This window comes from Rhamphochromis sp. 'chilingali' (assembly GCF_963969265.1).
Source record: "Rhamphochromis sp. 'chilingali' genome assembly, chromosome: 5".
Lineage (NCBI taxonomy): Eukaryota > Metazoa > Chordata > Actinopteri > Cichliformes > Cichlidae > Rhamphochromis > Rhamphochromis sp. 'chilingali'.
Genome location: NC_137932.1, coordinates 17,646,832 through 17,670,547, shown reverse-complemented (window position 1 = coordinate 17,670,547; position 23,716 = coordinate 17,646,832). Strand labels below are relative to the sequence as shown.

Genomic DNA, 23,716 nt, shown 5'->3' with positions numbered 1-23,716 from the left:
AATCGCAGCAGTTAACCGCACTCTCAATGCAACTGAATTAAAAATATTTTCCCACTGATTTATTTTTGCTCTTAAATATAGAGCACAGACTGCAAGTAATAAAGTTTTCTGAGTCTGATTCTGAGCTAGTAGAGCTCCATGCTTACATGCCTCACTCTCCTAATGCCATATACAGAACACAGCCTCTTGATCCTACAACTGACATACCAGTGCCATTAATACTTTGCAAAAGTGGCTGCTGTTTTCAACTGCTCCATCATCATCATCATCATCATCATCATCCACCTTTAGACTCTAAAACTCTGTGCTGTGTTGAGATGAGCTCAGAGCACATACTTTTCATTCTACTCACCCTCAAATCCTGGGGCACAGGTGTGGGTGTGTCAGTGATGTCATCATCGGGGGCAGTGATGCGCAGGAAATCAATGTGTTTGGGTCTGGATGGATCGGAAAGTGACCTGCAGATAGAGAGAGACTCCTCGATCTCCTGCTGCCAGATCTCCTCCTGCCTCTGCAGAGCTTCATCTGGAGAAAAGATACCTTGTATTAGTTTTGGAAGCAAATTAGGCTGTCTTAGTTTATTGTAGGTCTTTTAATATCACAGGTAGAGAGCTGATTTTAAACTTTGAAGCCCAACTAATTTTGCACACCACTGGCAAATGCTGCATGTTAAGCTTTAGTGTCACCATGAGGATGTAACAAAGAACTTCAGCTAAGAAATCTTACATTAACCTTTAGCATTTCATAAACAAGACAAAATTTCACTCCTGCTCTATGAGGAATTAAGCGCTGATTGATTCTTTATGCAAATGAGCAAATTCAACAACCATTAAAAGTAGTCTAGAGAGGAAGAGAAGGTTTTATGCAGCTTCATAATTTGAATTTAAATATGTTCCAGAGTTTCCACAACATGATGAATGCTTATCAGTATATAGCCAAGACTGCCACTCTGAACTGTTTTAATCCCACATTGGTCCATATAATAATGGTTCTCACAGACTTCAGGAAAGGTCAGGAAAGGAAAAATACCAGATTCAGTAAAAGGCAGCTGTGTGTGTGTTTACATTAATTTCCTCCCTCAAAGGTGACGATTAAGCCAGTGATTAAGGAAGTATTCAAATACTGAGCCATGACAGTGAAAAATTACAAATAAAAACCAAGATTTAAAATTTTATTAGAAAATAATCAATCAAATGTACCTAAAGTTAAAAAATGTGGGAGTGCTCAGTGCCGAAAAACACAGACATACATTGTCTGATGTATTAATGGAAAATATAATTTTACAGTTTGTACTTAGTTTAGGTGGGGCTGATTTTTTATATCAATTATTATATATAACTCTAATTATTATTATAAAATGTATTGCTGTTATTATAGTTTTATATTTTTTTATATGTTCTGTTTGCAAAAATCTCAACCTGTAAAGTGATAAAACATACAATTTAGTGGAAATGAAAGTAAAACATTAGGTAGAAAACAAAGCAAAACAGTAATGCACAGGGCAAATATCTCAACAGTGTATTTAAACACAGATCCTAAGTAAATACATTAATGATAGCTTGACTGTAGTAAATGTGTGAGTATACTTTCAGATAAAATGCTATCAGAAACACTTGTGTCACTTTCAGAGGACACATAACCGTTCCAGAACATTAAACCGCTTATAGAAATGTGCTATCGCCCCGAGTTTGACCACACTGAACAGAAAACTGGATTTATGAAGATAACCCCCAGAAGGCTCTGAATATCTTTCTTCTCCTCTCACTAATCGCCGTCCTCCACACATTGGTTGTATTTCACAAAGCTTAGAGAATTAATCCTATTTGTTCAGCTAGCAGCCCTGCTGCCTGGTCTGAACAGAGTTTTATTGCTACAAAAATGAAGCGAGACAACAGAGTCTGTGCTGATCTGAGGGAATGCTCGACTCTGCTAAACATGCATTTATTAACAAGTATTTCCATGTACAAATGAGTTCAAGCGTTCCCTTTGTATTTCCCTAAAGAGTTAATTTAAATTATTTTATATTTAAATAAAATAATTTAAATCTACACTGTCTGTATATGGACACCGCACAGTAAAAGAGTTGTTAGTTTTTAAAAACAGGCTTGAAGCCCATTTGGCTGCACAGTTTGACTTCAAAGTGAAAAGACCAGCAGTTTCCTGCTATTAATCATTTACTGAAAAAGGATTAAAGAATTTGGAATCAGTTGAACTGATCCCAAATTCTGAAAATACTCCATCATCATACCATCTTCATCTCTCTCCCTATAAACATCAAAGACGTTTGATGGATTTGAGTGCACACTCGGATTAAAAGTTATAAAACTATTGTTGATAATGTTTCGGTATTTAAAAATGGGGTTTTTTTTCACAACATTCAAATTTTGATTTTGTGGCCAAATAATTTGTAGCTTATAAAATGTCATACAGAATTATGATCTGTGAGAGACTAGAGACCTGTTGAGTGTGTAGCCAACATTTCACTCATTGTCGGTTTGGAGAGGCTCTGGCTCAGGGGTGTCCAACTTCAGGCCTCAAGAGCCGGTGCCCTGCAGGTTTTAGATGTCACCCTGAGTCAACACACCTGAATGATTAGTTCATTACCAGACCTCTGGAGAACTTCAAGACATGTTGAGGAGGTAATCTGGCCATTTGAATCAGCTTTGCTGGATCAAGGACACAAGAACACCGGCCCTTGAGGCCTGGAGTTCCTCACCCCTGCTCTAGCTTATAAATTGCTTAAGTAGATAAAAAAAAAATGTATGAATGAACAGACGGACAGATGGATGAATAGATGGATTGTTAGCTGATGTTTATTTATTAATTGTTTTATTTTGCAGGTACTGCTGATGCATTAACATGCACTTGGTTTACTAATCATCAGCAAGTGTGTCCACCTGTGTCACAGCAGATTTGGCAGGTTCCTCTCGAGCATTTAGGTGTGTTAACACAATGCCACACAGGAAACATACCAGCAATTGCTGCTATACTCAGAAGAGTTATAAGAACATTTTCAAACAGTTTGACATCAATCGTTCCATGATGAAGAAGATTATTAACAGTTGAAAAATTTTAATGACCGCTTCAAGCTTCCCAGGAGAGGACAGCAAAATCACCCTAAGATTAGAGTCATGCTCCAAGAAACTACACGTTCTTTTTCACTTGACTTTATATATTTCCTTCCTGACTAGGCTACCTTGTGTTTTGATTTTAATATTTCCCCTCCTTGTTTTCTTTCTGTTTTAAACGAGGCTACATATTTTTTTTAATTCACATTTTTTATCACTGAATACTTATTTTAAACCCGGTGGACTAGAAGGATGGCAAAGGTTTGATACTGACTCTGAACTGGTGTTCACGAGCTGTTTTATGGCACATTTCAGTCAGAACAGATCTGTGATTACAAGTGTGTCCAAATCAGGTGCTCTCCGGTACTTTGTGCCTGAATGAACACACGCTTACTCAGTTATGATGGTATGTCAGAGCAGCAAGGGGTCATTATTCACAGACTGCCACACATCCGTTAGATCTGATGTGCGTGTGTGTTTAACAACCCAGAGAAGACTACAGCAGTGGATGAGATTGCACAAAGACTTCGTTTAGAGCATTTGTATCAGTGTTTTAATCAATGTTTAAATCTGACAGTCAGGCCTCACCATGTACCACTTCTAACACCATCTGCTCTTCCTCTAATGTTCACTTCACTAATCAACTACTAATAGTTAAACTGAGCTCTTACACACACACACACACACACACACACACACACACACACACACACACACACACACACACACACACTTTACTCCTGCTGAGAACCTTCTGAAGGTATTTTATTCAGCTTAGTCCACTTTATGTTTAATGACCACGAAAGATTATCTGAGAGAGAGCCCAGTGTGACGTCTATGGTATGACCTTTTTAAAATAGTTCATTACACCTTTCACTTTCTACTTGACAGGATTCATGGAAACTACAGAAAATATGCTTTTGAGGATAAACTGCGATACATCAAAGCTTTAACTCCTCTGCCCCACACCCACCTCTGCAGTTAGCAGTAAAATAGTTGGGACTGTGATTGAATATTACTGTGCCAAAGTATTAAAAACCTGGCTCGTCTCTTCATATTATACACTGCAGTAACACTATGGATAATATCTATTAACAGCCTCAAGTTATAGACTACGCTGCTTGCTTTATCTTTTGATATCTAAGTAATTCTTTATTTTTATGTCTCACGAATATCTCCATAACATCTTTGTCAGCGTAACAGTTTCCTCACCCAGCTTTCCACCATTTAATTTTCCTGGATAAAGCCCAGCTATGGTCCTGTTTACCTATCAGCTCCAGCCAGCACTCAGCTACATATAACAACTGTTCCCATTACTCATTCAATTCATAACAACACTTCCAAAGGAATGGGTAACATGAGAAATGAAAGTCTGATTTGTGCACAGCAAGTTGGCATCCAACAGCATAGCTTCATATAGCTCTTTCAATACATTTCAGTTGTTTTTAAGGAGTTTTTATGCCACATAAAATATGTTGTACTACCAATAAAACAGTGTATTCTATGGCACAGAGTTTATGTTTTTTTTGTTTTTTTATCAGAGTCAAGATATAAATACCACGAAATAGTCATAATTCCACCGTCTACCATTGTTTTAATTCTAATGTGCTTCCACCAGTTATTCTGGAAATTAGAGTTTTGGGTAAGACTATCATATCACTACAATGACCTACCACTTGACAGCCTCCATCCATCTAAATTGTTGTTTTTTGTTAACATTTTTACCTGAAGAGAGCAGATAATCCTTCTCTGTAAACTGCTCCTGAGTGTCCCTGTGATCACTTTCTCTGGCACGTTCACCGTCTCGAGCCCCACAAATAATTGCGGTGTCTTCAAGTGGTTCAGTCCAAACTCTGTGTGATGTTTCTGCTTGCTGATCATCTGTGCTCAGTCTGGATATGAGCATAGGCGGCAGCATGGGGGACAGTCTTTCTAAGCTGCTTGATTTAATTGGAGAAACCTCCAGGTTTTCAGACAGAGAGGGCGTAGGAGAGATTTTTCCACCTGCTAAAAGAGGATGTGATGAGGCATTGTTTGGCACAACAGAGTTGATGAGGTAAGGAGGTGATTGTGGATTCAGAGACCCTTCTGTTGTGTGGCTCTGCTCACAAAAAGTCTCCTCGGGCTCTTTAAAGCCTTCACTCTCTGCTTTTGATCCCTCCATCCTCAGGGCCTGCTGCAGACTCCGTCTCAGAGCGTCACCCAGAGCACAAAGCTCCTCAACAAACAGAGGCTTGTCCCCACTGGACTCCCTGTTCTGGTCCTCCAGTGGGGACTGAGTACTGATTTCAGCTCTGCGACTTTTCTGCAGTGACACCTGTGTCTTCCATCCATCTGAGAGAAAGTAAGGTTCTTCTTCTCCTTTATGACATTCCTTGATCCAGTCCAAACTGGTGAGACTCACCCGGCGTATTATTCCTTCCACCTCCTCAATCTTGCCCATTACTCGCCGAGCTGCAGCTCTCTGCCCCATCACCTCAAGCCTCTGCTGAGAGGACTTTATGTCTGCCTTCTCTTCATCTTGTTTTTGGCTTGCAGTCTTGTTACTCTTTGCCTCCATACTAGTGTTGGAGAAAAACACTGAGTACATCTCATTGTCATATTCAGAAAGGTCAGTGTCCGAGTCAGTAGGAGTATATTTTTCCTCTTCAGACATATTCTGTCTGGGAGAGAGATGGACTGTTTCGCTCTTTGATCTAGATAAGCTTGCAGAAGAAGTATTAGGCAACTTTACTCTCCAGAGTGGCTTTAACTCGTGCGTTAAAGTATTTATATCATCTCTTTCTCTCCTAATAATTTTCTTCCTTCTTACTGTGGGAGTGCAAATGATAGGTCTCTCTTCTTCAAAATCCCACTCCTCAAAGGAAGAAGACCTCAACCTCTGGAGCTTCCTCAGTCTCCTTGCCTTCAGAGGTGCCCGTGGAGTCCCGGACACCATCTTGAGGTTATCCTGAAGGTCACTGGTGTAAACATGCCCTTCAGCTCTTCTTCTTCTCTTCCAAGATATCTGGACTCTGGGGGAGTTTGATAAAGCATCCCAAGTTTCTGTGTAACTGTGACAATTTGGCTTAGGTTTGGTTCCCAGTTGGTTGCCCATGCTCATGAAAGCCTGGCAATCTGAACACAACGGTAACAATTCTGTAAGCCAGCAGCTCTCAGATGAGTCATCCAATGCTCTGAGGGTTTCTTTAAAGTCTGTGAGGCCAGATTTGTCTGCGTGGCCAAGCATTGCTGTTTCAGCTGGACCCTCCTCCCAGCGCTTAGAAAACAGTTTTTGTTGGAAGCTGGCGGGGGTTTTGGAGGGGGACGATAGACTCCTGCAAGGGGAGAGGGATGGACTCACGCAGCTCCTCTCTTTGATGGGTCTATAGAGGTGTAAGTTGCTATAAGTCCTCTGCATGGTTTTATTTAATTATCACAGACGATCAGTGACGAACAGAGAAACATTTATTTCAGACCATTTAAAAAAGTACTTGAACTTGTGTAGACTTACAGTTACACACTCTAACAATAAGTTAATTATGTTTTGCTCATTTTTTAAATATATTTTTTAAATGACTAATTAATGATTGCAAACCTAAAAAAAAAGGATAAAAGGATGAAAATAAATGGATAAATGTCCACTTACTCGTAGCGAACAGTAGTGTCTCTCCTTGAAGCACCAGGTCACCCCTCTGTTGCACTCAGCTGCACTTACTGTGACATTGAGGTAACTGACAACTCCACGCCCACTGATACAACAGGATCAGCCAATCACTGGTGCAAGCTGAAAATTCTGACAAATTCTATTGGCTGATCACCTAAAGATCACTACCACTAATTCCCTGATGCCTGACAGGTACTGACAGAAGCAGAAAAACTAACAGACGGCAGGCCCGGTGGGGATTTAGACTTATTGTAATCTTCTTGAATTCAAACTATACTGAAAGAAAGACAAAATAGTTATCACAGAGTTTTGCAGGAGTATATTTATGCTTTATCTCTGTACTAGGCTATCACTTTAGGGTTAAAAATTGGTGTATTGACTAAACCTTGTGAAACAGACAGCTATGCTCCACAGGACAATATATGATATGATTTAAATTGAATTAAAATTAATAATAATGTTGTATAAAAACAAAAAGGTGTTTGATATTATAAATTAAACAAACAAACCATGAATTGCATAGTTGTTCAATATTGGTTCATGCTGTTTTACACCATTTTCACTCCAGTCCTAACATCCCATTGTTCAGTATTTATTTACGTTTCATCACCTCAGAATAAACTCAGAGAAATTCTGCTGTCAAATGTTCTGATTTATCTCAGTTTTAACTTGCATTATTTAACTCACATCTGCCCTTGCAGAAGTCCAGTGATCAGAGACTGTATTTAGGCCAACTGTTTTCCATGCCAAGCTGGACACTGGTCAGGCTAATCTGACTACTGGCCAGCTGTCTTTGATGGATCACAGAAACATTTACAGAAAGCAAACTGCTATTCATACTGCTACTAACTTTACAAAAAATAATACCTGTGACAAAGAAGATGGATGCTTATGAATCTGATTATGCAAAAATGGCATAACAGGGTGTCAAATTTAATGCGGAACAACAGTTGTTGTGAAGTGATTTTAATCTCCTATTATGTGATATTAATGTATGCACATGCAAGCCAGTGCTGCTATCTCTTCAGACCTGGCCACTGTACACTTCCCAAAACAGGAAAAAAAAAAAGAATACTCTAATGGTAAAGAGTATTCTTTACCATTAGAGTACCATATCCCTTTTATAAAGACACTGGAGCAGATAAGCAAGTCAAAGACAGTCAAACAGGCCACGAAATTACCAGACGTTAGAAGGATTGCATAATTGGAAAAAATGGGAAAATGTGTAAATAGTGTTGCAACTTGTACAAAGAGTCAGTAAAAGTGACTGAGAGTTTAGTTAAACTGTATGAAGAAAGAGCAGAATTTCCTGGATGATACTGACATTTATTCTTTTGTTGTGGCCATAATGTGAAAACAACTAAACAGATCATGCGTGATAAAATGTACCGGGACCTCACAAGATGACCACTAGATGTCAGTCATGTCTTGACATGATGTGGAGTGCGTTTTCTCATGATCAGTTTTTTTTTTTTCAAACCCACATGACTGACACCTGACTAATGCTGTAAATGCTTTACTTAGCATAGAGACGGATGTTAAATGCTTCGAAGTCAAATCCCAGTTAGATACCAGTTTGGTCATGCACAATATTTTGAATCACGAGCAGTAATCCTTAATTTTTATATCAAGTTATTTGATTTTATTTTTTTTTTTTTGCATTTAATCTGCACTGCATCAAGTTATACTGTGAGTGAAATATTTCACACCCAGACAACTTTTATGCAATAAATATGTTATAATCGAATTTGATATTTCTTTCTGAAAACCTGACTACATTTAAGCACAATATATATATATATATATATATATATATATATATATATATATATATATATATATATATATTCCTCACATAAAATCAGGCATTTAAGCACGTAATGAAGCAACACTTTAGGTATGTTCAACATGAAACAAGTAAAAAAAGTTTTTTTTAAAAGTCTCTACACTGATTCCACGTTGTGAAAACATAACTTTATATTTTCTTTATACTTTTTTACACTTTTAAGTTATACATTGCAGAGCATTTCTCGAAACTAAATTTACACCAGTCTCCAGATTTTTGAAAAAACTGCTAAGTGTCGGAGACGGGGGGAGGATGGTGGTGCAGACAGAGAGACGGGGACGTTCAGAACTTTGCATTCAGCTCCACTGCTGCCAGTCAAGACCAGCATGCGTCATTATCAGACAGGGAGTGAGACCAAACCGCAAACATTTTAAAAGTAATACTATTTTAGCACAAGGACCCATCCTCGTACGCACCAGAGCATCAGCTGCCATCATCATCATCACCACTAGCACCACCGGGAGCTCGTCCCCTGATGCCCCGTCCGTCCGCTGATCCGCACTGCTGCTGCTAGGCGTCGGGGCGCGGAGAGGGGAGGGAAAGGAGGAGGAAGAGTGGATGAGGAGTAGGAAGGAGAGGAGTGGAGGGGGGCTCGGCCGGGCTGCCCTATATGGCTGTGGATGTGCTCTCTGCTAATATCGGCTTGAGAGGCACAGCATCGCGTTTCTGCCAGCAGTCAGTGGTGGCTTCCAGAGTCTAAGCAGGCTCCTTCACAGCCATGGCTGAGGGCGGAGAAGGGGAAGATGAGATCCAGTTCTTGAGAACTGTAAGTAAAGAAAATTTCCTCGGTGCGGACAGATAGAACCAATTCACATCATACACTTCACAGTCTCCTGTCGCCAATTAACGCATTCAGAGGCAGCAGACGGCTCGTGAATTAAAGAAATCTCTTATCCGAGGGGAATTATCAGGGAAGTTTTTGTTAACGCATTGCCGGCGGTTAACTTTGCTTTCGCATATGCATGATTAATGATTGTGGAAGTTGCCGCAGGTTGCACGCTGCACCCCGCGGCCACGGCGCACCTGTCGACGTGACTCTTTATGAGGCGAATCTCAATGAGACCCGTCTGCAGGTGCAAGGGCAAAAAAAAAAAAAGGTGAACACCATCATGTCGTTTAATAACGCATTCCCTGCTCATTTTCATCCACCCATCATCCCTTTTTGGATTTCTCGAGAAACATTGCCCACCCCCCCTCGCCCAACGCACACAATCAGTCGCTGCTGTTTTGACTTTGTATGGTTATATTCTTTTGCCTGGGGGAGAAGAGTTTCAATAAGTTGTGCTCACACGCAATCCACCCTCTGCGATTACTATTTTAGTTGTTTGACGCAGATTGCTTACGGTGTAGCTGCTCTGCGTGGTTATGCACAGCAGATATCCTTGTAAATGATATGACAGCTTGTATGTTGGTGTGGTGGGGAAAGCTATTGTAGCGGTTTGACCGCGCTCGTATTCTTATTATCTGTTGAAGCTTTGTGACCCTGGTGTTGCGTGAGCAATAATATGACTCCCACAACATGGACAGAAGCGATGGCTACAATTTTTTTTATACTTCTTTATGAAGCTTTATTTTTTATTTATGTTTGAATCTCAGGAGGCATTTAGATTACTTTTTGCTGATTTGCACATTGGAAAGAGTTTTTCAGTTGTTGGATATATTGTAATTGGCCAATTTTCTAGTTATTGTTAATCTGTTGTCTAAATGAGAAATTTAATGAGATTATAAAGATCAGAAATACTCTTACTTGACATAAAAATTAACTGTTTTTGAAGTGGTACCAAAATGATTTACAGTACATGTTTTTGCTCAAGCAGCCACTGATTTCCATTCTTCTGTAATTCGTCACTGTTAATAATTCGTAGATTGACATCAAAGTTGCAGTGAATTGCAGAATGAGCTGCTATATTTAGCAAGTTAATGCTTGTTAGCTGTGACGTATTTCATAAGTCAGGCAAGTTTCAGACGTCTGCTGATAGATTTTAATTTTATACACAAATTAAAGGAAAGCAACAGGATGTCAGAGAAAGTGAAGCCTCTGTAGAAATACCCCTCCAGCCATTGTAATGTAATTCTTCCATAATGTTAGATGTGTTGTTGGAGACAAATTGGTTATAACTGCATCTATCCAGGAAGTTTAGCCGCTATAATAATCACTCACACCTCTAGACTCTTATTTTCAAAGAAGGAACTTGTAGTCATTTTCATTAGACCCTCTTTGGATCTTTTAGAATCTAGACAGTCAAGGATTGTGCTGAAACTGAGGGCTTGTTTTGAGACTTCATCCAGAGCCACAAATATTTGGATTATGCAGCTTTCATAGCTAGTAAGATCTTTTAAGTCGCATTGAGTTTAAGTGTTTAAGTTCGATGCCCCAGAGATGGTGATATATAAATGACCTCTGATCTATATGTCAGAGGTCTGTCTGATTGTGAGCAGTAGGCGGGACCTTGTTCTTAACAGCTCCCACTATTTGTGAAGCCTGTGATATGCTGACACATGCCTCTCAGATTCTACTGTCACAATGGCATCCCAGTTATTTGATGACAACAGCGATTTGTGAGGGGGGGGGGGGGGCGCTTGTTATCAAACCTCTGTGGTGAGAGAAACGTGCCCCCACAGGAAGCCTTAAAATAAGAGCGCTAATTGAAATACACCCCATTACAAACTGTTGAACATTTAGGGATAAGCCTTTGCACGAGTGGTGTGTCTTTTGTGAAGGTAGCGGTCAAAAGTTTTTAAATGATTGTTGCCAACAAGTGACATTGTAGTATGGCTTTTGTTATGGATATGGAAGGAAAATAATTACCCGACCAAATATTTGGTAATTGCAGCTGCTATTTTAAGGAAAAACAAAACATAAGAAACAATGTAATTAAATGGCCAAATGTGCAAAGTGTCCAGCTTTGGATTCATCTTGTCAGATGGTAACAGAGGCCCAGACATTGTGATTTGCTTTAAGCATCAACGCTGCTGATGTGTAACTTTGAGAAAGCTGGCAGTCATGAGAGTTTCTCTGTCAAAGGTGAAGACAGCAGTTGCTTCTGAAACTTAATATTGTACCACCGAAGCTTACTCTCTGCTTTGATTCAGGGAGATGATTAATACTCCACCTTATGATACAATGAAATGATGCATTCATTGATTGAGACCAGGCTTTCTTTGAGCGTTTCATTTAGAATAAAAGTCATTGAGTTCATGACTTGGATCGGATTAAGGTTTATTCATTGACACTCCTCTGTTAACATATGTCAGTTAATCATTATTAAACTCTGGCCACTGGAAATACAAAAAAGGAGTATTTAGGCACTGATTTATGCATTTCGTTTCTCCTGAGAGCAGAGAGAGTTACAAGCAGTGTTTGTAGTAAATGACCAGACACATTATAAGCTAATCATTCTCCTAAAAGCCATAGTTTTAAAAACATAGTAAGTATGCAAGCTTGATAAATTAAGGATGTATTTTAGGATGAAAGAATAATGACCCAGGTCTAATAAAAGTAGGTTCCTTTTTTTCCTGGGTCTTTTACCACAATCATGTTTATAGTCTTCAAATTCATACTACCGTAAGAACATGTAGTGGAGTTTTTGCCTGAAAAATAAATAAGTTGGAATAATTAAACAACAAAATCTGCCAGAGAACATTATTTGTTCAGCCAGTGGCTGAAAACAAGAAGCCTGGTTTGTTTTGCTTCCAATCTGATTAAAATTTCCAACATTATCTCTGTAAAATGCAGCAGTGTCACATGAGAAAGCTTGACAGGAATAGCTACAGTATCAGTTGGGTTGGGTTTAACCTGTTCAGCTGCGGCTTTCTTTGTAGAAGTATTATTGGTATGTTTGCACTATACACACTTTAAAAATAAATAAATAATAAAACCTGTGTTGTCCAGGTGAGCTGCTGTTGCACTTTTTAAGCCAGGTGTTCAAGGCTTGCAGTCCACCAGTAGCTCCTCTGGGCTTATTTGGAGTTTATGTTGTTCTGGCAGCCTTCTGCATACCAAGGCGAGGACTTGAGGGGCTTAAATTTAGCCTTTTTAAAGATGATGCTTCCACAGCACATATAGCTTTGCTCGCCTGGCACTAAACTAAACCACACCAGGGGCAGTGCTTCAGCCGGGGACGCACAACACCAATGGCACTTTAACACCATTTTTATGGGGATAAAGTAGCATTTAGAAATCAAATGCTTAAACCACATAGTAATATACAGCTATTTCTGAAGCTTAGTGTGTCAAAGTAATGGACAGTGTCACTGTTCTTTCAGGTTTCAAATCAAACGTGTTGGTAGGTGCTGGTTGAAACATTTTGAGTAGGTTTGCAGAAAATATGCACTGATCTTAGTCCAAGACTTAAAGCTAAATTCCTCAAAGGGGAAAAATAGTCTAAAACTAGGTTTAATCCAACTTAAAGTGAGTAAATAATTACCAGATTACATCTTGGAGGATCTCTTCATGTAGAGTAAGGGTAACTGTTTGTGGTGCTTAATGAGTGGGGTAGAGTGCACATAACATTTATTCTTTTTCTTTTTTTTCTAGAGTGGTTTTGCATCGACTCTTTAAGGTTAGGTATTTGAATATGAAAATCTGTTTCAGGCAACGTTAAAATTAAATCCTGTATTCTTGAAAATGTCATTTTAGTGCTCAGCAAAGATGAAAATGCAACAATATAATTTGCGTGTTTAATTTTCACACCTCTTTATGAATATTTTATGTATCTTAAAGTTAAAAAGGTATAATCTTTGAAGTTATAAGCTGCCATACTTTGGGAAATATTCAGATGTTTTGTCAATTTAAAAAGAAATTAAAATACAATGGTGCAATTTCATTCACCTTTTTTGCAAGCAGATGCAGTTTCTAACTGTTTCACTATGGAAATGCTTGCTGAATGTTTAATAAATTGCATTGTGTGTATGTATACCATTTAACTTTCCATTTTAATATTTGAATATCGTTTCTAAAACTATTTGAAAATAAAGTGTAAACAGCTTCTCCTGTTTCATGTAATATGGATACAGAATAATGGCGATTATTGCATTTTCTTTTTTTTAAATAACACACGTTAATGTGGAAATACAGGTGTGGCATTTCATTTTCTTTTTTTGTTTATTATGGTCCTGCATGGCTTCCATATCTGACAGTAAATGAAGTGTAATGCCGTTCAACGCTGATTTCGAGCTACTCACAAACTAAACTGGAGAAAAATGAGACCACATATTCTGTCTTGCTTGTCCCCATAACTAATAATGAATAATTTCACAGAGGCAGCTTTGCATTTATAGCAGACGACTAAATCTAGCATAGCCAGCAATACTGAAAAGTAATGGGCATGTTAAAATTTCCATATCATGATTCTGCAAGGATCCACTGAGCGTGTGAGAGCAAGACTTCATGCAGACATCTGTGCGCCTGCCAATTTTTTGTGACCGCTCGGGATGTGTCCATAGAGACAAAGCACTACAATGCATGAACTATCCACTTCAAGCGGGCTTCAAAGAAATATAACAGGTCTGTCTACTCATACACAACAGAATAAGTGGCACTGCAGCCTGATTGAAGGATGGAGCATGTTCCATGTTGCACTAGTTGGCGCCCTTGCAAAGTTTGTCTCTCTAATAAGATATGGAGTGTTGTCCTGTAGCCTCAGGTGAACCTCCCTGAGCTTGATCTAAATTGAATAAGAAGGATTTCCTCTGTATTGATTGAACACGCTGTGATGGCAAAGCAACTGCGTGTTCTCTGGCAGGTCCAGTTCTTTACAGTCATCAGAACTGAAGGACAGCGAGGCTGCTGCCATCCTCGCCATTTACACAACCTTGATGTAATGGTCGTGCACTAACTCTTCTCCATGCTTTAGATTTCTACATGCAAAACTAGGGCTGTTTAACTGAACAATAAATGAATTGGTCACACAAGATGATATAGATATAAGCTCACGTGGAGTTGCATTAGCAGGAAAATGTCTGTCTTTCATTGTTCTTCTGTTTGCTAAAGCTAGTGATACCTAATCTTCTCATTATTCAGTTTCCAGCCATTTTAACTAGTGTTGAACAGCTTATGTAATGCCCATAAAACATGAAGGAGGAAGGGAAAGGCTCTTGTCTCTTAACCCAGTGTGAGGCTTTTGGGTATGCCTTCACCTGGAGACCTTATGTAAGTGTTCATTCCCAAAAAGCTGCATGTAAAAGTTTCATATTTTGTTTTTGCTTTTAAAACAGCTATGCCTTGTTTTGCTATCCCACAAAAATGCTGTCCCCATAAGATGTAACCAGTTAAATGAGCAAACATTATGCAGTCATAATCAATAATTATCTCTAAAGTCACTTTATAGAGCAACATAATTTCAACCTACATGCCTTGAGTTTCATATCCCAACCAGGAATCCAAGCAAATGTAGTCTGTGTCTTGGATAGACTGTTCAGTTTCAGCTTCAGACGTTGTGCAGCAAGTTGCTGTGGGGGTCCAGGTAGAGTCAGCATGCGAATCCCAGTAGGCGCAGCAGCAGCGTGAGCGGACTCTCAACCTAAATAATTGCCTTCATTAATCAACAGAGGACAGCAAAAGGTGCAGGCACCGAGCCTCTTAAAGTTTAAGTGTCTCTTAGGTCACGTAGTTCATTTTCAGTTAAGCGCAGCACAGTTTAGCTTTTTGTTACATCTTTGGCCACAATGGTGTTTCCTACAGGAGCCAGTTAGCATTTTAGGTAAAAGAGGATTAATTAAGGCTTCAGGAGGGTATTTTCTCTATTTTTTTTTCCTTTTCTTTTTTCTCCAAACTACAAGAACCTACAAGAACACTTCATACAGTGACTGTTTTAGTTGTTTTGCATGAGAGATTTATATGCCGCCCCCCCCCCCCCCCCCCCCTCGGCCTGGAGTGGAAGCAGCACTCAAGGTAGTAAGAGTGAACTAAAACAAGCCAATCTACCAAACAATAAACTGTACTTTACGATAAAACTCCTTTGAGATGAGCAGAGCTGCAGATTCAGATGGCAGTTAATTATTTTCTCTTTGCCATTTGACGCAAGTTCTTTTTATAGGAGCTTTAAGTGTGCTGAGCATATAAGCATTTTTACAGGGACACCTTGGCATACAGTCAGTTGGGTGCCAAGTGCATTTTACAGTAATAATAAAGTTCAAGGACTCATTTCCACGTCATTTTAAATAAACAGAAATAGAAGTATTGTTTACATTACTGATCCCACCATTTAATAGCATTTTTAGATGTTCCACTGTTTTAGAAATAATTATTATGTTTGTCATGTCGCTAGTAATTCTCTCGTCATCGGTTTTTCAGTGAACTTCTATTTGTTGTGTGCATCCAGCCATGGCGGGTGCAGTGTAGAAATGACATCTTGCAGAAGGATGGATTTGGAATTCATGTCTAGCCTTTGTGCGGAGGGAGGTTTACCTTGTCTCAGACTGCTACTGATCTATGGCAAAACGCTTAAATGCTCAATGATTTTATCCTGTCACGTATTCTATTGAGCCACAGCTGTCCAGTCTGTCAGAGGAATTAAAATTTGACCTTTGTGAAATGTGTTCTGAAGAAGCTGTATTTGCCCTAACATGTGTGAGGCTACAGTAGCATCAGAGCTAAAATTTGCATCAAATTTGACACACTCAGCGCTGACAGCATGTGGACTAATACACCTGATGCTATAGGCTAGGAGCTGAGTGCTTAGAGGGATAAAAGAAGGCTGAAGTCAGTCTCAGGTGAAAGTCTTCTCTTTACCTGATATCTGCAATTCTCTTCCTGTCTGGTTCTCAGTTCACGATCACACACATACACAATCTTCTCACAACCCACTACACTTTGCCTGTGTCCACTCTATCTCATCAGACAGGATGATAGACCGAGAGACTCCCCAGTTCCATCTCAAGCCCCCCCCCCCCCCGCGCGCGATTTTTCAGCGCTTCTGCTGAGGTGGACGTCTCGGCCTTGCACGCATGGTGGCCTCTATTATTTGAAGCTGCTCTAAAGCAATATGCATACAAACTAAGCCAAGAAAATCCAATTTGTTATGAGGACACCATATAAATCTTGGGGTCTGTGATCCATGGCAGTGTACCGCTGGGCAAAACCTACCTGAATGCAGAATTTTATTTCTTTTTCTTTTTCTTTTTAAATATAGAGCTTAGATGTGTGGTGCATTATTCATTTTGAGCCATGATGTTATCTCAGGTATTCACACAAACTTGCATATGAACACCTACACATATAAAAGACTTTAATATACATCCAAGTTAAGCGTGACAGTGACTGTACAATATAAAATGCATCTTCAATGACAAATCGGTGTGTAGCTCCTGAGGCCTGCGAGATTCCTGTTTTGTTTTTTTTGTTTTTAAACATGTGCTGAAGACATGTTTCATTTAAAAAAAAAAAAAAAAAAAAAAAAAAAAGACTTTCCTCAAGGATTCTCCAAGACTGTCAGATAAGTTCAAACTATATTTTGTGATATTTTCTTAAGGGTTAGTTTTTTTTTGTTTTGTTTTTTATGAAAATCCCCATGGCAGTAATTATAGATGACGACAACAAGAACAAAATAAATGATGTATTGATTATACATGACATCAGCGTTTCATTGTTTTGTACAAATGACAGAAGCTTAAATGAGTTTAATTGAGTATTATTTTACAAAAGTGCTTCAGTTTCCTCTGTAGTTTACTGAGTGTAAAAGCGATATTATAGAAGCGATTAAAATTAATCTTCCAGTCATGTCTTAAATCCAGACAGATCCGTTGTTTCTCTAGTGGAAAGAGAGAGATGGGGGAAAGTTTTCACCTTCAGCCACTTGAAGTGTTTGACAGATAAACTATAATGTTTTTCTTCTCTTTTTCACGGCTATGAATACTATTATAGATTTAAAACAATAAGCTCAGCATTATATGTAAAAACACCAAAAATGGATAGAGCACTCAAGCTTCAGACTTTGCTTTTTATACTCCTGTTACTATATCATGTTAGTGATATAGTAACAGGCACACAGCTTTGGCTGTGTAAACAGCTGCTCCACCCAGCTGCTGTTTAAACCCTCGGTTTGTGAGAGACAGCCAATCAGAAGAAAGTTGGCTTAATGAGAGGGTTGCGTTAAAGGTAGAGGATCTAAAGCAGATTATTACAGACAGATTGATTCATATCTTGTATATGACTCATACTCATAGTGGTTTACACATTTGATTGGCAAACAAAAGGTTCCTGCGGTGGGGGAACAAATGTTTTTGTTTTTGTTTGCATCAGGAAGGGCCTCTGGTCTAAAACATCTGTCGAGTCAAACATGCGGAGCTGCCTGCTGTGGACCCCTTGTGATAAGGGAGCAGCTGAAAGTAACTATATAATTACATCCAATATGGCACTTATGCATTCAAGAATTTAAAAAAATGACCTGGGCTTTCTATGAAGAGAATTTAAATTTATTTTATTTTATTTTATTTTATTTTATTTAAAAACTGGTATAATTGAATTGGAAACTATCTTGAATAAGTTGAATGCTGATTGGTTGTTTTTGCTGATTTTTGTTTCTGTACTTTGGGACTCGTTATTGTGCAGTATAACTCTTTCCTAATGTTGTGTCGGGCTGTAAAACTGAAACCCCATCTTGACCAGCTTTTCTTAAAAATAGCTGCTACCTGCAACAAAGGTTAAATATAAATGAAAAACAACACATTTGTCGAGTGTGAGAATTCCAGGGTTTTTTTTTTTTTTTTAATAGACCAGTAGATGGTAGAGGAGAAAAAGGTGAAACTTAGAGTTAAATCAAAACCGACTGAGTTCAGGGCCCCGCTACACATTGTCAAGAGAAGTGAAATTAGACGAGTTACAGCAAGATTTGCCTGTCAAACAACAAGATGACTGAGAATTGACAGGAGGGCTGGAGCAGTAAGTGACTACACAGGAAGCATGACTGCAAAGGTCAATGTTTCTCCCTTATATTTAGGAAAAACACATTATGCTTTCTGTCAATATGAAATGTTAATAATTTACATAGCTAATAATTTACTGCTCAGCGACTATAAATTATTCTGTACTTTTTTTATGCTGAATGATTTTTGTTTGTGCTCTGAGGCTGAATGTGTGTTTTGTTAAGAGATTTATAAGTAAAGGGAGAAGGGAGGCTAGCTTTTGTTGTTAATGACTCAAAACATTGACTGACGGAGTGTAACAGCTACTGCTGCTCACACACAGACTTGTATAGATGATGAATTGTTATTCCAGGAGGGAGTGCTGTGGACTTCTGTGGAAGATTAAACATCTGGAATGAAAGGACATCTTTCTCCTTCTTGTACAATGCTGTCATTTATTTGTCTTTTGTTTTGTTTTTTAACAAAACACCTTAATTGTAATGAGTATGTTTTGCATGACAAGAATAAAGATTAAATAAATGTAAGATCAAATCAATAACTGGATTCCAGGTTTTATACTTGTGTGAGATTCAAGGATGGAGCGATTTCATGAATCTTAAAGCCAAATAGCTTTTCAGGTGTGAATGGTGTTATACCATCATGTTTTTTTTTGTTTGTTTTTTTGTTTGTTTGTTTTTGCTTTGTTTGAGTTGGGCGTACTGTAATTTGAGCATTTATATAATTTTAAAGATTTTTTTTTACCTTAAGTATCAAGACAGTCAAGAATGAATTGGGCTTCAATTCATCATTTATTCCTTAAGATAGACCAACTAAAGACTGAGAAGCTACAGATATAACATTGCAGCTGACTGTTCTGCTAAAGTTCAGTTTGTCTCAAACAAAAATTGAGGCAGAGCAGAAAACAGGCTGTGGCCTAATCTGACGTACCTCGCCCATTAACCAGAAACACTGAGTCTTTGACTTGGGTCATTAGCTCTCATTCAGTGCAGAAGATTATTTCTACCTTCAGGGGCATCTTGGCTTTTGAAAAATGCTCATAAAGCTACAGTAAAATGTCAGATTACTAATTTATCAGGTTTTCAGTACTCCTGTCTTCTTCAAGTACTATTTCTCACTGCTACTACAGTCTGTCAGGCTTTTCTCTTATCATTTTCTTTTTACCCAAGGCACTTCAAGGTTATAAAAAAATTAACATAAGGTTGTGAGATTGTGAAAAATATCCTCACTTATAGTGAAGTTCTTGGAGTTGACTGATCAGTCATGAATGAATGAAATTTTTAGATCTGTTTATGAAAAAATCTTGTTTTTCCATATCAGAAACTTAGATATCAGATCCATATCAGATGGGCATCAACATCAATGTATATCAAGCTTATCAGGTTGTAGTTCTCACACATCTACACTGTTTCTGCTTTGCTCTCCATGTTGTTAGCTAAGCTTCACTGAAAACTCGTAGCTCAATCTGTACTTAGCACCCTGCCTGACATTTATGAGAAACATGACTCCCGAGCAGACAGGGCAATTTTGACAGACTACCCACTGAGGCAGTGTGAACAAGGAGACGAATGTGCTGGGATTTCCTTGATTTCCTTACATTTCTAACCACCAAAGCCTGTCTGTGTTGATCTCCACTGAACGTGTGCAAAGCCTGCATATCAAAATAGAAACACTGAGGGATTGAACAGATTCACCTTTTCTCAAGTTCACATTGGTGGCAGCGCCGGGCGAGTTGTGGGAGTTTATTTGGTATGCTGGAGCATGGGGAGTTCTCGGGTGTCAGTTGGTGGATGCATCAGGCAGCGCACACACGCCCACCTGTTGCTGTCTGTTGAGCCAGGCTGGCTGTTCAGTTATTGAAGTAGAAGAAGAAAAAGAGTGTAGGAAATGCTGCAAGTCTGATAGAGAATCAACACAGTTCCAGTGGTCATACAAGGAAATCTCTAACCAGTGTAAGAAACGATTTTGTATTCTTTAGATTGGAGATGTGTCAAACTCACAGGATTCAGAGGACGGGTGGGGTTGGTTTCGGTGTGGGCAGGGTCAAGTTCCCGCTCTACACTTGAAAGCTGAGGAATCAGCCACCCAACCCTCATTTACCTCCTCCTGCTACAGGACAGGGCCCTATACATAGTAATGATGCTGGTCTTTAGCTGTCTAGCAGATGGTCACGCTGTTTCTACAGGGATCACTTTGCCTTAGATTCACCAGATTCTCTGGCTTGGAATCAAGTCAAGAGTGCAGAGACAGACAGAAAGTGTCTTAAAGTGTCTTGGCTGTGGCCACACATGGCCATTTCATTACTTTTGGGAAACTGATCATAGAGATGGGATTTTTATGGGAGAAATTCACTCCTTACAGTGTCCCCTGTGGTTGTTTTTATTTAGAACCATCGTCCATTCTGCTCTTCCTCCTGTTGCTTCACACTGCTCAGATGACAGTTTGTCATCCAGTTTATGCAGATTCCTGATCTCAGTGCAACTCTGACCACTTCTGGTTCTAAAGCAACACTATCAAAGTGAAGCTGGCTCTGGAAGACACTGTGGTTGTCTGATTTTATTGATTTCAAATATGCACAAATCCGTAATAGTTGTCCAGTCTTCAGTGAAGGAGTTTCAACTTGTATTGCAACTTTTTCCTACTAACAAACAGAAAATTTCACTAAAAAGCCATCTGTGATTTGGTCATAGTCAAGTCACCCTAGGGTAAATATAGTATGCTGGTAATGGTGCCAGGCCCCATTACTTTCACAAGGCCACCAGAATTCCAAACAGCTGAAAAGAAAGAGCCGTATTTACTTGATTTTAAAGAGGTGACAAGTCTTGGGTCATCCTGTGGCCGTATTGAGTTTCTCCATCTGTAGCCTGTAAGAGCAAACTGTGTTTCCTCCATCACACTACTAGAAAGAAAGCTGCAGCATTGATTCTGAGGCAATACTGATGCTTTCTGCTATCAGTAATCACCTCCCTGAAGCCCACACTTGGATTGTGGGTTTTTAAAATGATGCCCATATGCAGTACTGTGCCAGTTTTACCACCTACTTATTTCACCATGACATTTCACTGGATTGTTTCACTTGGATCATATAGAACGACCAAAATATATTTTTAAAACCACAACTTTGGTTTTTTTTTAAATGCTTCTTAAAAATCCAATTGTTAGTTTCTTTATCCATTAATTTCTGACATTGTTTTAGCTGTATTTCAGTAGTGGTGAGGCATTAGAAATTTGCTTTTCTTGTGTTTAAACTTAAAGTTGGTGAAATGTACTTGCTGCCACTTAAGGTCAACTAATCCAGTTGCTGCTCATGTGGATCAAAGCCTTCAGTAGGATTAAAGTCACTGGTCAGTCTTTCACAGGACCAGCAGCCAGAAGAGCGATGTTTGCCCTCATCAATATATATTGCACTGTGCAACAGTCTTGAACAACCCCTCATTTCTTTATGTTTTGCTTCCAAGGAGATAGTTTATTGTATATTTTCATTCTTCAAACTAGTCTTGAGCTTTTTGAAGGTCTTTAACCCTTTCATGCATGAATTATGACAACCTCAAGCAGGATTTTTTTTCTTAAGTTTTTTTTTTTATTCATCTTTAGGCATGACAAAACTATTTTTGAACTTCATTTTTTAACATGTACTTTTCAGAGAGTTTCTTTTACATCCATTTAGGTGGACAACATATGTTTTGACCTATGAATTTGGTATCTCCAAGTATACCATCAACACTGACACAAATACAAGAAAACAGCCTTTGAATAGCTATCCACTGTAGTGACCACTATAAGTGAAAGGGTTAAAAAGTTGTTGTTTTTTTGGGGGGAGGGGGGATTTTGGGTGTTTTTTTTTTTTTTTTTTTTTTTTTTTTTTTTTTGTAGCTGACCATTTTTAGAGGAGTTATTTTGTTGTTGTTCTTTTGTTTTTCTTAAGCTGTTTAACACTAACCTATGAATCATTCATGCACAAAAATGCACCTAACTCAAGGGATGGACCAGTGTTGTTTACACATAACAGACAACTTGGCAAAGAACCAATTTTAAATCGTGTCCTTAGGCACTTTATCACAAAAATACAATTTTTTTCCTTGAATCTTCAAAAAAATCTTCAAAGAAGCTATTTGGTTACATTTCAGCCAATGGTGCTGGAAATTCTCTCAATATTAATTGAAGTATGACTACAGAAAATAAATTCCAGGTTGTAATCCACCATAAGAAAAGCACATTAGTGGGAACAGTTTTGTTTTTTTAAGCATGACAAAGATCCCATATTTCCTATGCAATAACAGCTTATGTGGATAAACAAATACACAGCGGAAGAGTCTCAGTCATGGATTGGCCTCCTCCGAGCACAGACTTCAGCATTATTGAAGCAGTGTGGGATCACGTTCTCATGACAGGGAACAAATAAAAAGACTACTTAAATAAATTACAAAAAATATTGTCTAAGGGAGTTCAGACTGTGTTGAGGTTTAAGGACCAGATATTTATGTTCAAGCTTATTGGAATTGTTATTGCCTTATATACTGTATTTGCTGCTGATTGCTGTAGACTACCTGAAGAGCCTGTTCTAGCATTTGACACACTTTTTTCATGGTGGAAATTTGGAAGTAAAGACTCCTGGTATGCAACAACCGGTTTAATTGAACTGGAAAACTTTTAAGAAACAGCCAGGTGAACCGTTCTCCTGTTCATTTTATTTATGTATGTTTTTTTTTTTTTTTTTTTTTTTTTAAAAAGGTAAGTAAACTGGCTCTGGCCATGTATTTAGTATGCAGACAGACTATTGATTCATGCAAATCCAGACCTATTACTCCATTGGGTCCATCTTTGATATATGAATACCTCCTATATGTATGTAAAGAGATTCCAAACCATCTAGTGAACCCTCACGTTACATGTAGATGCCAGAAAGAGTAAGACTAATATGAAACACAGCTTGACTTTGAACCTTTACAACCTTGTTTTAACATTTTACGTCTGCTTAAAACAATTGACAGATTTGTCATTAGAGAAAATAGCTCCTGAAAGACGCATGCTTTCAGTTGTTTCCAATTCATTTTTATTCATAAAGCAGTGTGAAATTACCGACTGGAGACAATTTTCTCCTACATTGTAGGATTTGTATGAGCTGAAATTGAATGCTTTATGCATCAAGATTATTCGGCAAATAAAAACCCCACTTAAATGATTTTCCATGCTAGGGCTTTTATTTTGCAGTCACACCAAATTCCCTATGATTTAGGCTCCAATGTGCCATTATTTGAAATATTGTTAGGGTCTGTTATCTTGCCTCCTGAGTCT

General features: G+C 38.6%; 2 protein-coding genes across 2 annotated transcripts in view; one reads left to right on the top strand and one right to left on the bottom strand.

Annotated features, from left to right (window-relative positions):
- fmn1 (formin 1) overlaps positions 1 to 6,468 on the bottom strand; it is a gene marked incomplete at its 5' end in the record, with an annotated part of 28,374 nt that extends 21,906 nt beyond the window's left edge. The window contains 2 exons of the mRNA XM_080882801.1: positions 353 to 525; positions 4,794 to 6,468. Of these exons, the coding sequence (XP_080738927.1) occupies positions 353 to 525; positions 4,794 to 6,468 (1,848 nt within the window). The remainder of the gene's footprint in view (positions 1 to 352; positions 526 to 4,793) is intronic.
- A 2,702-nt stretch (positions 6,469 to 9,170) lies between these two features.
- ryr3 (ryanodine receptor 3) overlaps positions 9,171 to 23,716 on the top strand; it is a gene marked incomplete at its 5' end in the record, with an annotated part of 113,328 nt that continues 98,782 nt past the window's right edge. The window contains 3 exon segments of the mRNA XM_080882259.1: positions 9,171 to 9,210; positions 9,213 to 9,265; positions 9,267 to 9,326. Coding sequence (XP_080738385.1) covers positions 9,171 to 9,210; positions 9,213 to 9,265; positions 9,267 to 9,326 — 153 coding nt within the window.